At 40.3% G+C, this 15,161-nt stretch overlaps 1 protein-coding gene across 2 annotated transcripts in view; it reads left to right on the forward strand.

Annotated features, from left to right (window-relative positions):
- SYT16 (synaptotagmin XVI) overlaps window positions 1-15,161 on the forward strand; it is a 115,185-nt gene that overhangs the window by 75,391 nt on the left and 24,633 nt on the right. For both annotated transcript variants that reach the window (XM_011978275.1, XM_011978274.1), the window contains 2 exons: window positions 7,725-7,937; window positions 13,274-13,530. In XM_011978275.1, coding sequence (XP_011833665.1) covers window positions 7,725-7,937; window positions 13,274-13,530 — 470 coding nt within the window. The remainder of the gene's footprint in view (window positions 1-7,724; window positions 7,938-13,273; window positions 13,531-15,161) is intronic.

A 15,161-nucleotide genomic window follows, 5' to 3' on the forward strand; every position in this document is an offset into this window, starting at 1 on the left:
TTTAACTATTACAAGTGCCATTGCTTTGTTCATATGTGAAATGGAGTTGTCAAAACATCTCATACAAGGTTTGGGTGACAAAACAGATGTTTGCAGGGGGACCAGATGTTGATCTTTTTTCTGCCACTTACTAGCTATTTGATTGTAAAGTAGCCTCAGCCTTAGTTTCTCTATTTGCGGTGGGGATGAGGGAGAATGAAGGAGTTGGTTTACATCAACGTTTTTAAAACTTAATGTGTCAGAGTCTTCCTTCTCCCCCCAGCATAATCTTATAAAAATATAAAGCATATTAAAACAAAATAGCCCTGATCGAAGAGAGTACAGAGCCCAACCTGTGTATTGCATCCCTTATGAACCTCCATGTCTACACTGGCATTGAAGCTCCTTTGGGGAACCTTAGACTTCCTCAGGGAATAGTCTCAAAAAAAAAATCAAGACTGGGTAATTTATAAAACTATTTTCCTAACCTGTTTGAGTCCAGGAATGGCCAGATTGTGCTTTTAGAAATGTGGCCGTTTTTCCTAGGGACTAATGTGGGCAGTTGTCATCTTGGACCTCCCTTCTGCTTTTTCTTATCCTCATTTCTATCCTTATCCAACCAACATGGGCAGCCATTTGCTGTGGATATTGGAGAAATCTCATATCTAAGGGATTTCCTGAAATTGTAGTTGAAAGTAGCACTCAGGTACTGCACCACTGAGCACAACCCACCCCTACCTGTCTCTACTTCCCATCTATTCAGTGTGAGCAGTACTTGCCTCCACCGCATTGCTCCTATGTGGGAGGAATTAATAAGCTTGGCGCTGCTCTGATCATTTATAATTTTTTTCTCCATGTCTAAAGTAGCAGCAGACAGGCTCAAGAAATCCTCTCTTTGCATTGCCAGTTGGTAATTTTGCTTCCTTAAAAGAAGCAACAAAATGAGCAGGTGTTGGGCACTTCCCACTTCCAGGCAGTGTTGTTAGCTCCTACAGAGCACTCCACCTCCAGGCTTGGGAAAAAGCATTGTAAGGTAAGGTGGGAAGTACAACCCACGCTATCAGCTTTATCTCCTCCTGCCCCAGCCCTTGTTTTTTCCACCCTTCCACTACAACAACCCTAATGGTAAGTTCTCAAAGTCAGACCCTGGGAGAGGGCACATGCTTTCCTTTGCATATAAATGCCAAGCTGGAGAAAAGGATTTCCACAAAGGGCAGTGACATGGTGGGGGATGCTGATGAAGATGATGAAAATAACAATAGCAGTTAAACATTTAAAAAGTGTATCATATGCCAGACATATGCTAAATGCCTTTACGTGATTTATCTCATTTAGTCTTCTCAACAATTTTAAGAGGTAAGGGATATAGAAATGAGGACGCTGAAGTTTAGAGAGATTAAAGGAACTTGCTTAGGTCCCAGACTTGCAAATGTAATATCCCAGTTTTAAACTCTGTCAGCGTGGCTTCACATTCTGCGCTCTTAACCACTCTAACAGTGGCTGATACTACTCCCAACAGACAGTTTCTGTCATACTAAGACCCCACCATCCTGTCTGTTTGGAAGATAGAGATGGAATTTCCTCTGCCCCTCCTTAAACTAGAAGAAAATGATTAAAAATGAGAGATGAACACTCTGGCTTCCTTGCAATAGGAACTTGATACTGATGGGTCATTTTTGGATGCCTCTTTGACTGTGAAAGTCATGAACTGCCTGCCAGCCCAAGAAGCCCACAGTAGCACCTTGATTGTGTGTTCATAAAGGGATGAAGCTGCTGGAGTACATGTATCAGAAAGATTGCAGGAGAGTCAGTCTTCTCTTTGGTGGCAGATGTTTAGATGATATCTGAGATATGTCTGAATTCTGTGATTGAGTGAAATGAACAGTCTTTCAGCTTCAAGGTGTATCCACGTTTATGAAAATTGTGTAACTTTTTTTCTGTCACATTAGCAAGTGAATTGGATGAAGGTAAATTAGATAAAAAGATAAAATAAAAATTTCTATTGTCTTATTTCCTTGGTACTTAATTAGAAAGGGATTTCAACTTGGTATGTATATGATGCTTCAGAAGATGCTAACTTGTTGTTGAAATAAGTGTCACAACTTAGAGGAGACCTTGTGACTTTCAAAGATTAAGTTAAATGAAACCCACATCAGCTATTTAGTTGGTAGCATAGATACATTGAAAGGCAAGTAGCTGGGATCTTGCAAATAGACAAGAGCCAAATTTTAAATTTGAAAACAAACAAACCAACGAACAAACATTGGGGAGAGATTGGAAAATGCTATGGAAAAACCATTGACTTGGAACATGGTAGACTTTAGATTGGTCCTGGTTTGGTGTGATGGTGGGCAAATCACTTCAGCTTTTTGGCTTTGGTTTTTCTACGTGAAGTAGAGGGAATAGATGCTCATGAAAATCTTTTCCAGCCCAATGTATGTAATTTTATTTTCCTGGTGATAAAACACAGTTGCATCCATTTTGTCCAGAATTTAAGAAGTTTTTTCCATGGGGAAACAGATGGTAGAGGGAGCATAGTGGACTATTAATAACGTGGACTTCGGAGCAAGACAGCTTGGGTTTGAATCTTGGCCCACTGCTTTTAAACTGTTATGACTGTGGCAAGTTATTAACCTCATTGTGCCTTAGTTTCTTCATTCATAGCCTGGGGATAATAATAGTACCTACTTCCTTAGGTTATTGTGAGGGGTAAATAAGTTAATGTATGTCAAGTAGTAGAACAATGCCTGGCATGTGATAAATGCTGCCTAAAGGATTGCTTTTATTACTGTAACAGTGCCACTATTGACTTCTATTGCTGCTCAGTGGCCTTTGCAAGATCTCTTTGCAAGAGATCGCAGGTTTCATCTTTAGACTGAGAATTCCCTGAGGTCCTTGGGGAGTGAGGCTTAGAATAGCACGTGCAGATGTATTTATAATCCCACAAGGAGCAATAAGCCTGTATGCACTCACATCTACACTACTACTGCCCTTTTCACTGCTCTGCTCTTCCTTTATCCATCACAAAGAAAGCACTCTTGACAGGTGTCAGGGTGGAAGCAGGAGAGCTCCCTGAACCTTGCTATGAGGAGTAAGCTAGATAGGGCTCTAGCTTCCTAATGCAATGAAATCTGATGATATGCACAGTGGTTAGGGACATAGATGCTACACCTAAGTCCCAACTTTGGTAATTTCTTAAATTTGTTGCCTTATGACAAGTTACTTAACTTTTCTCTGCCTTTCGTTTCTATCTATATAATCATAATATAATTCCTACTTCATGGAATGGGTAGATGCAAATTCCCAAGAAGGTAGCTGGTTTATATGTTTAGTATATGGGAAATGTTATAAGTACTGTATGATTGTATATCAGGCAAGGAGAATTTTTGCTCTGTGGATGATCAATGCCTCACTAAAAAAAAAATCAAGAACCAAATGCTAATAAATTAGTTGCAATTATTTTATAGATGGAAAGATATCCATGCATTGACTAACTCATTTGAAATGGATGACTTATGACTACTTAAATTTTAAAAATTGGCCTAAAAATATAAATTAGAATGGAATCTCAGAGTTGGAAAACACTCCAATTGTTATCTAATCCAGACACCCCTCACATGCATGTATCTCCCCAGGTGCTTAGCTGGTCCTGTACTCTAAAGGTGGAAGTAGTTTGATTTTGTTCCTGTTGTCCCTGGATCTCGCCTATTTGCAATGGTCCATCCCATCCTAGAGTGCTATGCCCAGCACATGGAGGCATGAAGAGACTGGTCATTATGGTGGTTTTCTGATGGGATGGTATTTGCATAGCTTATTGGAGTAATGCTGAGAAATCTAGTCTCTTCTGACACTTAGGTTTTCAGGTCCTGCTATGGTGTTAGATGCAGCCAGTAGAATAAGTGAGATGACAAAGATGTACTCTTACGTTCCTGGAGAAGCTGCTCCATGAAAGAGAAGATCAGTAAAAAACAAATCAAATGTTGATGCGTGTCGGGGAAGTTTGGAGCTGGAGAATTTTAGAGCTAGAAAAGACCTGGGAGATGATCCAGACCTTTAACATGATCCAAAAACAAGGCATAAGAGAGGTTAAGAGACTTGGCCACAGGAGCTCCACTAGTTAACGTGAGTACACAGAGTGAGAGTTCTTTCCACCGCCTCTCTCTGATTCTCCAGCACTCTGATTAGAAATGTGGGTGCTAGAGACTGGCTGCTTTAAATCAGATCTTGGTTCTGCTCTTAATTGGCAGTGTGATCTTCTGCCAGCTGTGTACTTCTCTCTGCCTCAATTTTCTTACTTGGAAAAATGGAAATAATCATAAAGGTTTTATGTGTAAGGCACTTATGACAGTGCCTGACGCATAATGAGCACTCAGTAAGTGTGTTATTATTGCTAGTCTTCCAGAGAACCCCAGGAATGTCAGCTCTCAGACAAGCCAGAGAATACATGTTTTGCCAGGCTGGTGTTTAAAAGTATTTTCTCTCACTTGAAATATGGCTTTTTATTCCTTCCTGGCTTCTGATTCAGAAGTGATCTTCAGGACCCATCTGTGAATGAACAACCATATTCTTCTCTGGAATCACTATGTGACTTTGAGATATAAAATGATTAAAAATTATTCCCCATTATTTGTGGTTTCCAATTCACATTCAGCAAATATTTACAGAGTAGTCTGCTGTGTGCCTGGCTTGGAGATAGGGCCTGGATGCAAAGGTGGGCAGTCTGATGTGCTCCTCACCCTCATGGTATATATGCAGGTTAGGTGGGGCAATTTGCAGTTAGATAGGTAATGCTGCCATGGCATGGGAGGGAGCACTGACAAGAGAGAACAGAAAATTGTTTTACAGCACATGCAGGGAGGTCTTAACCTGATGTAAGAGGTCAGGGAAGGACTTTCTGGAAGAAGTGATGTCTAAGCTGAGACCTCAGTGATGAGTTAGATTCCTGACTAGTGTATATAGGGGCTGGAGAAGAGTATTCTAAGCACGGAGAACTGTGTGTGTGTGTGTATGTGTGAGTGCATGGATATACACTCAGGCTTAGGAGAACTCTGGGTATTCACCAAGTCATTCAATATTTAACAAGTGTTTATGAACTACTTACTATGCAGCAGGCATTGTTTTACATATTGAGAGACATCAGTTAACAAAATAGGGGGCCGGGTGCGGTGGCTCAAGCCTGTAATCCCAGCACTTTGGGAGGCCGAGGTGGGTGGATCACGAGGTCAGGAGATCGAGACCATCCTGGCTAACATGGTGAAACCCCGTCTCTACTAAAAATACAAAGAATTAGCCGGGCATGGTGGCGGACGCCTGTAGTCCCAGCTACTCGGGAGGCTGAGGCAGGAGAATGGCCTGAACCCCGGAGGTGGAGCTTGCAGTGAGCTGAGATCGCGCCACTGCACTCCAGCCTGGGTGACACAGCGAGACTCCGTCTCAAAAAAAAAAAAAAAAAAAAAGGAAATATTCTTATTTTCATGGAAGTTATAGGGGAGAACAGAGAACTAAAGCTTAGTGCTATGAAGACAACTACTTAAGGGAGGACGTTCAGGGAGGACTGTAGGATGAAGTGCCAGTCAAGCTGAGACCTGCGATGTGAAGGAGCCAGACATGTAAACACCTGGGGGAGGCAGAAGGAACAACAAAGTCAAAGAGCTCAACAGCAAGAACAATCTCAGCCTGTTGGAGAAACTGAAAGAGGGCCCGTGTGCTGGTATATCAAGGTGTGGGAAAAGTGTATGAATAATTCAAAGGGTATTTCATTAGGAGGGCTGTTATCAAAAAGATAAAAGACAACATGTGTTGGTGAGGGTATGGAGAAAAGGGAACTCTAGCACACTGTTGATGGGAATGTACATGGTTGCAGTTGTTATGGAAAACACTATAGAGGTTCCTAAATAAATTAACAATAGGCTGGGCATGGTGGCTCACGCCTGTCATCCCAACACTTTGGGAGGCCCTGGCCAACATGGTGAAACCCTGTCTCTACTTAAACAAACAAACAAAAAAACCTGGGTATGGTGGTGCATGCCTGTAATCTCAGCTACTGTGGTGGCTGAGGCACGAGAATTGCTTGAACCTAGGAGGCAGAGGTTGCAGTGAGCTGAGATCGCGCCACTGCACTCCATCCTGGGTGACAGAGTGGGACTCTGTCTCAAAGAAAAGAAAAAAGAAAAAAAATTAACAATATGCTATATGATCGAGAAGTCCATCTTCTGGGTATATACCTCAGGAGCTGAAATCACTACCTCGTAAAGATATCTGCACTCCCATGCTCACTGCAGCATTATTCACAGTAGCGAAGATAAGGAAACAACCTGAGTGTCCGTCAATGGGCGAATGGATGAAGAAATTGTGGTACATAAATATGCCTTAGAAAGGAAGGAGATTTTTATATTGACAATGAAAAAACAATTTAAAAAACAAGATCTGTCGTTTGCCCTAACATGGATGGAACTGGAGGACATTATGCTAAATGAAGTAAACCAGACACAGAAAGAGACATGTGGAATCTAAAAAAAAAATTCAAATATACAGAAACAGAATAAAACAGTTACCAAGGGGCAGGGGGCAGGAATAGGGATGCATGTCAAAGTATACAAAATGGATATGCAGGATGAACAAGTCTACAGATCTAACCTACAAGATGTGGATTATAGTGAATGAAACTATGTAATTAGGGACTTTTGTTGAATAAGTAGATTTCAGCTGCTCTTGTTACACAAAAAAGTAACTATGCGAGGTGATAGATATGTTAATTTCCTTCACTATAGGAACCATTTTACTATCTGTATGTATCCCATACCATCATGTTGTAAACCTCAAATATATACAACTTATTTTTAAAAATCAATAATTCAAAGGTTGGATTGTTGATGCTGAGAAAGATTCAGAAAATTTCTCAGTGGGTTAAAACACACACACACAATGAGTCTCTTTTCTTTTCTTTTCTTTTCTTTTTTTTTTTTTTTGAGACGGAGTCTCACTCTGTCACCGAGACTGGAGTTCAGTGGCGCAATCTCAGCTCACTGCAACCTCCGCTTCCTGAGTTGAAGTGATTCTCCTGCCTCAGCCTCCCGAGTAGCCAGGATTACAGGCACCTGACACCACACTTGGCTAATTTTTGTATTTTTTTGTAGAGACAGGGTTTCACCATGTTGGGCAGGCTGATCTCGAACCCCTGACCTCAAGTGATCTGCCCACTTTGGCCTCCCAACGTGCTGGGATTACAGGCATGAGCCACTGCGCCGGGTGGACTCTCTTCAAAACTGCAAAGCTTTTAGAAAATCGTGTTGTAGATACTCCTTCTCCGAAGTAGGGATTGGCTATGTGTGTTTTAATAAATGAGATGAAGAGCATACATCCCATGGTCGTTGACTAGAACTGCATATAAGGCAAATGTGCTGATATACATTCTGTTTCCAGTTATGAACACATTTAAGCAACATAACAAATTAGCAGGGCTGCCTGGCTCAACATGAGAGTTCATTATGATGACTATGGGTGTCCCAATGATTTCTGTTGGGTTCTAGCTTTATACCGTATTTCTGATTGCCTTCAGGAGCATTCTTTTCTTTGGATTCAAATTTGTGTTGCAGAAGTGTTTTATATTTTTTTCTATCCAGTTTGAGCGTGCCTTTGTTCAAGCTTATTGTCCATGTTCTTCTCTTCTGTTTTCCCGGAGAGTCTATCTCTGTATTCGAGCACATAGGCCACACAGGAGACTCATGGCTCTTGTTTACTCCCAGTCAACAGCTTTGGGGATGACGAAGAGCTGTCCACATCTTCCGACAGTGACGAGGAGGTCATCAAACAATTTGAGATTTCCGTGTCCCGGTCCCAGAGTTTCCGTTCAGTGACATCTGAGAAAGGAAAGCAGACAGGATTGGAGCAGAAACCAAAATTCAGCCGTTTGTTGTTGACACACGGAGAAGATGGCACAGAAGTATCTGCCTGCGAAGGTATTCTTTGCCTGACACCCTTTCTTTAGACCAGGGATGGCCAATGGTAAGAGCACATCCGAGTCATTCAGCCTCCGCACTCTGCATCTGAGAGTCTGGAAAGGAAAAGAAAATGAGACAGGATGCAGCACATGGAGCAAAGGGGCTGCTTTAAAGCTCCCAAGGGGACTGCCATGCAGGAGGGTTGAGAGAAGGAATGGATCAGAACTGGGTGGGTCTCGATACTGGGTTGTGGGACCCCTTTCTTTCTTATCGGCCACTTCTTCCTAAATTTAGAATAGTATTTATTGAGCTTAGCAAATCTTGTTCCCTTTTGATAAACACAAAAATTTCATGTACCTGTCCACTGACGTTGAGAGTCTGTGCCATTTCTCCCATTGAGAATCATAAAATAAGTTTTCCATATATCTATATAACTCCAGAAGATATTTTGAAGCCTTTCTTCTAATTAGTTTGCATTATGAAAGCAATGGGTATTTTTATCTTTCAAATAAAAAAAAGTAGTGTAATAATATTAAATAACCTTTTTCAAACAGCACATGCCCCTGTATCCTTACCCTCAGTCCCTGTAGTTTCTTACACACCCCACCTGCATGAAAATTACTGGGTAAGCACAAAGTCTTATGTCATTCTCCAGCATTATCTTCCTAAATTTACATTTCACAAAGGGGAGGGGATACTCAAAGGTAGGGTGGCCAGCTTGGGATGGTGGGCAGACCTTGTTACAGGTCCTCTTCCCCTCTCTAATATAGACCCAAAGTAACCTGGAGAGAGGATGCAAACAGAACAGTACACTAGTTCTTTGTGGTTTCCCAAGCAAAGGTCAAAGTATCTGTCTGACTCCTTTATGCCCAGAGCCCTGAATAGACACAGCCATCGTAACAGGGAAGGGTCTGTGACGTGTATTTGGTAAAAAAGCAAGAGAAAATGCTCTGCCACCCACCTTCATGACCTGATCTCACTTACCTGAGCTCTCTAACCTTTCCTTCTTTCCTTTTGGGAAGGTGGTCAGTCAAATGAGGGCATAGCTGTAGATGTTCCATGTTTTCAAACCCAGACAGACAAAAAGGAGGGTGCAGAAATTGAGAGAAGATAAAAGAGGAGACATTTTGATTTGAGGATGAGCACAGGACATGCAGACAGAATAAAGAATTAAAGAGCTAGAATTAACAAAAAGACCCCCAATTTTCAGCAGGAATAACTTGTTATCTGTCGTGTGGTCTGACTTATTGGCATAAACCAACATAATGTATTTTATTGCCATTCTTTTTAGCTCAAGGTAAATTAATAAATAAAGGCCTTATATAACCAAACCACAACATCAGTGGCCGCAGACACTGTCGTTTCCCCACCCCCTCTCTTGACTTTTCTCTTTCTCTGATGTTACATCACAGCATTCCTTTCTCTCCATTGAGAGGGCAAATGTTAGCTAATGAAAGTTAATAGCAGTTGATTCCCTGAGAACAGCTTGTTTAATCCTAAAGCTAATGGCCCCATTTCCCCAAAGCCCAAGTGTCTGGCTTCTGATTTACACAAATGGCTGATATTCTGAGAGTTCTGACAACCATTCTAACCCTTATCCTTCCTGGAATGAGCAACAAATTATCTCTTGTCCTAACTGGTAATTCTGAATTTTAGACAGATGGTGATAGAAAAGGTTAAAGAGGAAAAAAAATGTACTACATTGAATGAAGTACCTGTAGATTTTGAAGAAAATCAGCAGGATTTTCATAGAAATAGCCACATGCCAAATTTTAGGTTACCAGATGCCATGGAAATGTTAACATATTTTTTATTGCTTGATTTTTTTTTTTGTTCATCTTTATATCAGTGGATGTTTTTCAGTGGTAAAGAATCATGAAAAGATTAAGCATGTAGCCCAGAGAGGAATTTTTTGGTATGCCTGTTCTCTATTTAGCTGTTTTATTCCACTGTAAACCTTGTTTTGTAAGACCAAATGTAGTTGTAGAAACAGTTCTTCCACTTTAAAAATGCATTCAAAAGTGTTGGACAGTGAAATTAAAGGGCCAAATCCAAGTAAAATCTGAAACATGAATGAGCTATTGGTAGGTTGTCTCATATTTCATCTTAAGTGAAATCCTTCATTCTAGATTCTGTGGTGAGGCTATTTGGAACCATATTCCAGGCAAGTTCTCTTTTGTCCTGTGTATCTGATTTAATGTTATTGCACTCTGTCACTGGATTCCTGATAATGTTAAAGAGGGTTTTTGGTCTAAGTGGTCTGGATTGGAGGCCTGTATGCAAGGTCTTTAGGCATGAAAGGTTAGTTGCAGAATATTAGTCCATTTCCTGGGGCTTTTTTTTTTTTTTCTAGCAGTAACCTTATTTTTGCTTATGGAATAGTTATTCTGAGGATGTTTCCTACAAGTTAGATATTATTACCCTGGTGTCCTCAAAACCAGATCAATTGTCTCCAGAATGTGTACTTAGTTTTGTTTGAGATGGTATATCCGTCATGCTTCAATTGGAGAACTAGAACCAGCAGGATTATATGCATACATATACATACAGAATGTACATGTACATACAAACACATGCACATGCAGGGGTGTGTGTTTGTGTGTGTGTGTGTGTGTGTACTCAAGAGATTCATTGCAAAGAACTGGTTTATATGAAGGTGGTGGCTGGCTAGGTAACAGAAATACACAGCCCCCATATTTGCAGAACAGGTTGCAGAAAGGTAGGGGGAAACTCTAGGCATGAGCTGAAGCTGTAGTGCTTAGGTAAAACGTCTTCTCCAGGGGAACCTCAGTTCTCTTAAGGTCTTTCAGCTGACTGCTTATGTAGGATAATCTCCTTTGCTTAAAGTCAACTGATTATAGGCTTTAATCACATCTATAAAATACCTTCACAGCAATACCTAGATTTAGTGTTTGATTGAATAATTGGCGCCTAGAGTCTAACCAAGTTGACACATAAAACTTGCCGTCACAGATGGTGAGCAGAAGTCTTTGTATTTGGGTGGCGATCAGGGAAAGAGGTTTGGGAGTATGAAAAATGTATTTGAATAATGGGGTTTTATTCTATCAAAGTGGGGTATGGACTAAGCAAGTGGAAGAATTTCTCTGTTAAAATAAATTTGGTTGACGTGACATAGTTATGGCCTATAATTTCTAAGAAGCCAGGATACATTTCTCTGACAACAGGCAATTACTTTTGTGCGTATGTTGAAGGTGACATGATCTTCTTTAATTTAAAGGCACGGGAAGACTGCTTTATGGAAAGGTGAATCACCTTTCCCTTTCCTCCTCCTCGCGACTTGACTTGTACCCCAGATTTGCTTCGCTAATTCATTCCTTGCTTGTCTGTCATGGAAAATGGTTTGTTACGTTAATATCATTCTTATGTTTTTCAGTTATGAATAGCTTTTCAAGGCTTAATGTAGCTTTTGAAAATTCTCTTATTACTGATCTTGGTATTATCACCGTAGGAGTTAAAGTCATGAGACAATTTTATGGGGGTAATTTCTTGGTAAAGTAAAATTTTGTGCTGAAATCCTGCTGGGTTCTACACATGTTGATGGATGACCCACTGTTTAATAGGACATTTTACTGTTCGTATATGTGAGGAATGGGTGTGCTAATTAGAGACTTCGAAGACAATCCTGCTTTATGTTGTAGGTTTTTGCATGTGGATTTTTCCTTGTTTTGTCATTTTGTGTGGCCTGTTTTTAGTATGTTTGCCGAATAACCAAAAGTCTGGATGTAAAAATGTTGTGATGTCCTATAAAAGTGTGTCTAAGGGGTCTGAACTGAATAATTTAGGATAACAAAGAAGATAGGGAACTTTCTCAATGGCCTGCTGTGATTTTACAAAATCCCAAATCAGGAGTCTGAAGTTCTGCCCCGAGGATCTGCCTGAAGATGTTTTTATATGGTCTGGTTGATAACATGTTTTTGAAGTTTGAATGCTTACTATACATGGGTCATATACTCTGGTGAATCCCTGTCACCAACACTCATATTGCCGCATACCTGGCTGCTTTCAATGTTTATTACCTACCTAGACTTTTAAGTTCTCTGAAGGGTTAGTGATAACCCACTGGCAGATAAAGACTATGCAGTAGATGTATGTGGCTTAGTACCATCCAGGAGCTTACATTCTATTAATAGCTGAGGTATCAGGCTAACGAGGGAAAACAATTGCTACCATATGATGTATATGTAAGAGCTTTATGACATAGACTTTGCCAACCCACTCCCTTGTCCTGTCTAAATCTCTAATTTTCTTTCATCCTGGGATGGGGTCTGCTGGAGGAGAAAAGTGGCCAAAGAGATAAGAGATCTTCAATTTCTCTTTGGGCGTGGGAGGCAAATAGTGGGGGCAGCTATTTCTTAAGAAGATCCTGCTAGCTTTTCCTGACCATCTGAGGACAACCTTGACATATAGGAAGATGAAACGGGATGAATTGGGGTGAGGAGTGCTGAGAGAGAAAAGTGTGGAGACTGAAGGAGGCAGGGAAGGCTCAGGAGTTGTTGGTGCTTTGTATGGGGAGGGAGGACAGACACAGGGAGGGTTTGAGGGGCACTGTGAGCAGAAATACACAGCTAGCATTTTCATAAATGGGTGAGACCAGAGGAATGAGGCATGGTCACTTGGGAAGCAGTGGAAAATGGGGTTGGATGGGCTGAATGAGGCCAGTTCGGGCCAGGCAGGTAAGCAAGGCTAATATTTATGGAAGGCCTGCTGGCTGCCAGGTGAATATTATTTCATGTGTCCACAGTGATCTTCTGATGGCTTTTATCATTTTTTAGATAAAGAAGCAAAGATTCAGAGAATTTGAATATTGTCCAAATTCTTACGGCAGAGACAGGATTTAAACTCAGATCATATCAATCCAAGACCATGAATCAAGGAGAGAACTTTTTACTTGGTAGGGTCACCGAAGCCTTTTGAGCAGAGGGGAATGTAGTAAACACTGCAGAGAAAAGGAAGCATGGTAAGGTTGGGAGACCATATGATCTTCATATTAGACGACTCTTTTTGCTTTCTAGATCCATTGCAGAAGTCTTGTGGTCATTAGCTCCAGCAAAATGCTGTGTCTATTTTATCCTTTTGACATAAATATACATTCTCTACACTCATATTTAAAAAATATTAAACCTTCTGATACCCCCCATAATGAGATAATGTTCTTTTTCATTTTATGTATCAAGTTTCTTCACTGTATGGATGAAATTATGTTTCTGCAGGTATTATTGGTATGGGTTCTGTTTTTGCAATCTTGATTGTTGTGACTGCAATTACTCAATTTCTCTAGGTAAAAAGGTATTAAAAATAATGCATTTGAAACAGTTTTCTTATTGCAAATTTAGATTTGGATGGAGCCAGCCAACGGCGTTATTCTGAGAATCTCTCCTATGGTGAAGATGACCACATCCCTGCTCACTCACAGTCCCCATGTGAGAGGGGGGATGCCAAACACCATGGCACATCTCACCAAGAGTCCAATGTGGTCCAAAGCCTCAGGCGCCAATCCACAGAGGGCAGCTTGGAGATGGAGACAGCTTTTAATAGCCGGGGATTTGAAGATTCCTATGCCACTGACAGCTCCTCCATGTGGAGTCCAGAGGCAAGTTGTTTGTTTTTCATTCTTTCATTGGTTCCCTTTCCCCTTCCCCTCTTTCCACTATCCTTTCTCCTCATCTCACTAAAAAAAAAAAAAAAAAAAAAAAAAAAATTCCAGAAAGGAAGCATTACCTTTATCTGCAATAAATTTTTGTTCAGATGACCAAAATCCCATGCATGTCAATAACAGAATCATAACTATCTCTCAAAATGGAAAAAAAAAGGAAGAATGGTTTAAAAAAAGGAAGAAAAAGAGGAATGGTGACAGAATGGATCCAGGAACAGCCAGGCTTTTCTTTTACATAAAGGCTTTTTACAGGCTTAATTTTAAATAATGGAATTTTCAGTTCTTTAGAGAGACTGGTTTATTTACTTCATGGTTTCAATTAAGTGGAGTCTATTTTTATTTAGCCCAAATCTCAAGTTTTGATTATTTGATATGAAAGTTATTTGAAAATGGAACTAAAATGATATGGCCTTCCAAGTGAAATTATACAAGGTATGATGATGTGGCTGTTGCACTGTGAATATATTTGTTAGCTTTGAATTTAACTGAAGGCCTAGGAAACAGCATTAATCAGTAATGGCCCCTCTGGCCATTGACACTGCTTTTCATAGTAAATCCCTGATAAAAGATACTTCTTCCAAAGGTCTTTTTCAATTAAAGCTTAGTCCAGAATAAATGTAACAATCAATGCAGAGATATGGCTGGAGGTGATGATGGTAGTAGCTACAATTTATTGAGCAGTTAATATATGCCAGGCACTGTGATAAGGATTTTACCAAATTGTTTCCTTTTACTGGCCCTTACAGTTATTTTTCCATTAGATAGATCCCTCCTATCATGATTCTGTGACATTGGAAGGCATTAAGGAATGGCGTTTAATACCTAATTTGAAATTAATTTTGATGAAATAAGTCATATACATATATAAACCTTTAATATAATTTGCAGGGATGAAGGAAGGAGGAGAGAGGTAAATGGATTTTATTAGCATCCATTTAAGAAAATAAACAGAATGCATCTCTTGTTAGGACTTGGAGTGTCACACACACTAAATGCTCAAGGTAAAAAAAAAAAAATCACAGGAAACCCTGTTTCCAAGCCTTACTGCTAACACATTGGTGCGTGTAGGTAGTATCTAAGGGGGGGTATGCACACATATACGTGCCCCTGTGTAGGTGTTTCTGCTGAGGACCTAAATGGTAGCTCACATATGTGGTTTGTGGCTTGTTAAAAAGCAGCCCTTCATATAGAGGCACCCAAAGCCATTAACTTTATAAATTTTGTTTAAAAAAAGAAAAAACTCTGCTTACCCGTTAGTTTACTACCAAGCCATATTAAATCCCACACACTAACATTTAAAAAATGCTTTGAATCTCTCACCCAAAAACAAAATAGACTAAATGATTTGCCTGCCTATTGATACTCTGTCTCCTTGGTGATTGTGCCATGAGGCTTGGAAGTGCCTTCTCCAGGTCACCTCCCATTTACCTGCCTGCTGGAGCTTTAATAGAAGACTCGGTATTGAGGGTACTAAATGTTCTCAGACTCCAAAAATACCCAGACATCTCTGTGTGCTCCATTCAACCTCCTATCTATTTTGAGAAAAAACTGTAATTTGGTGCTCCTAC

Source organism: Mandrillus leucophaeus, unplaced genomic scaffold, assembly GCF_000951045.1.
Source record: "Mandrillus leucophaeus isolate KB7577 unplaced genomic scaffold, Mleu.le_1.0 Scaffold192, whole genome shotgun sequence".
Classification (NCBI taxonomy): Eukaryota; Metazoa; Chordata; class Mammalia; order Primates; family Cercopithecidae; genus Mandrillus; species Mandrillus leucophaeus.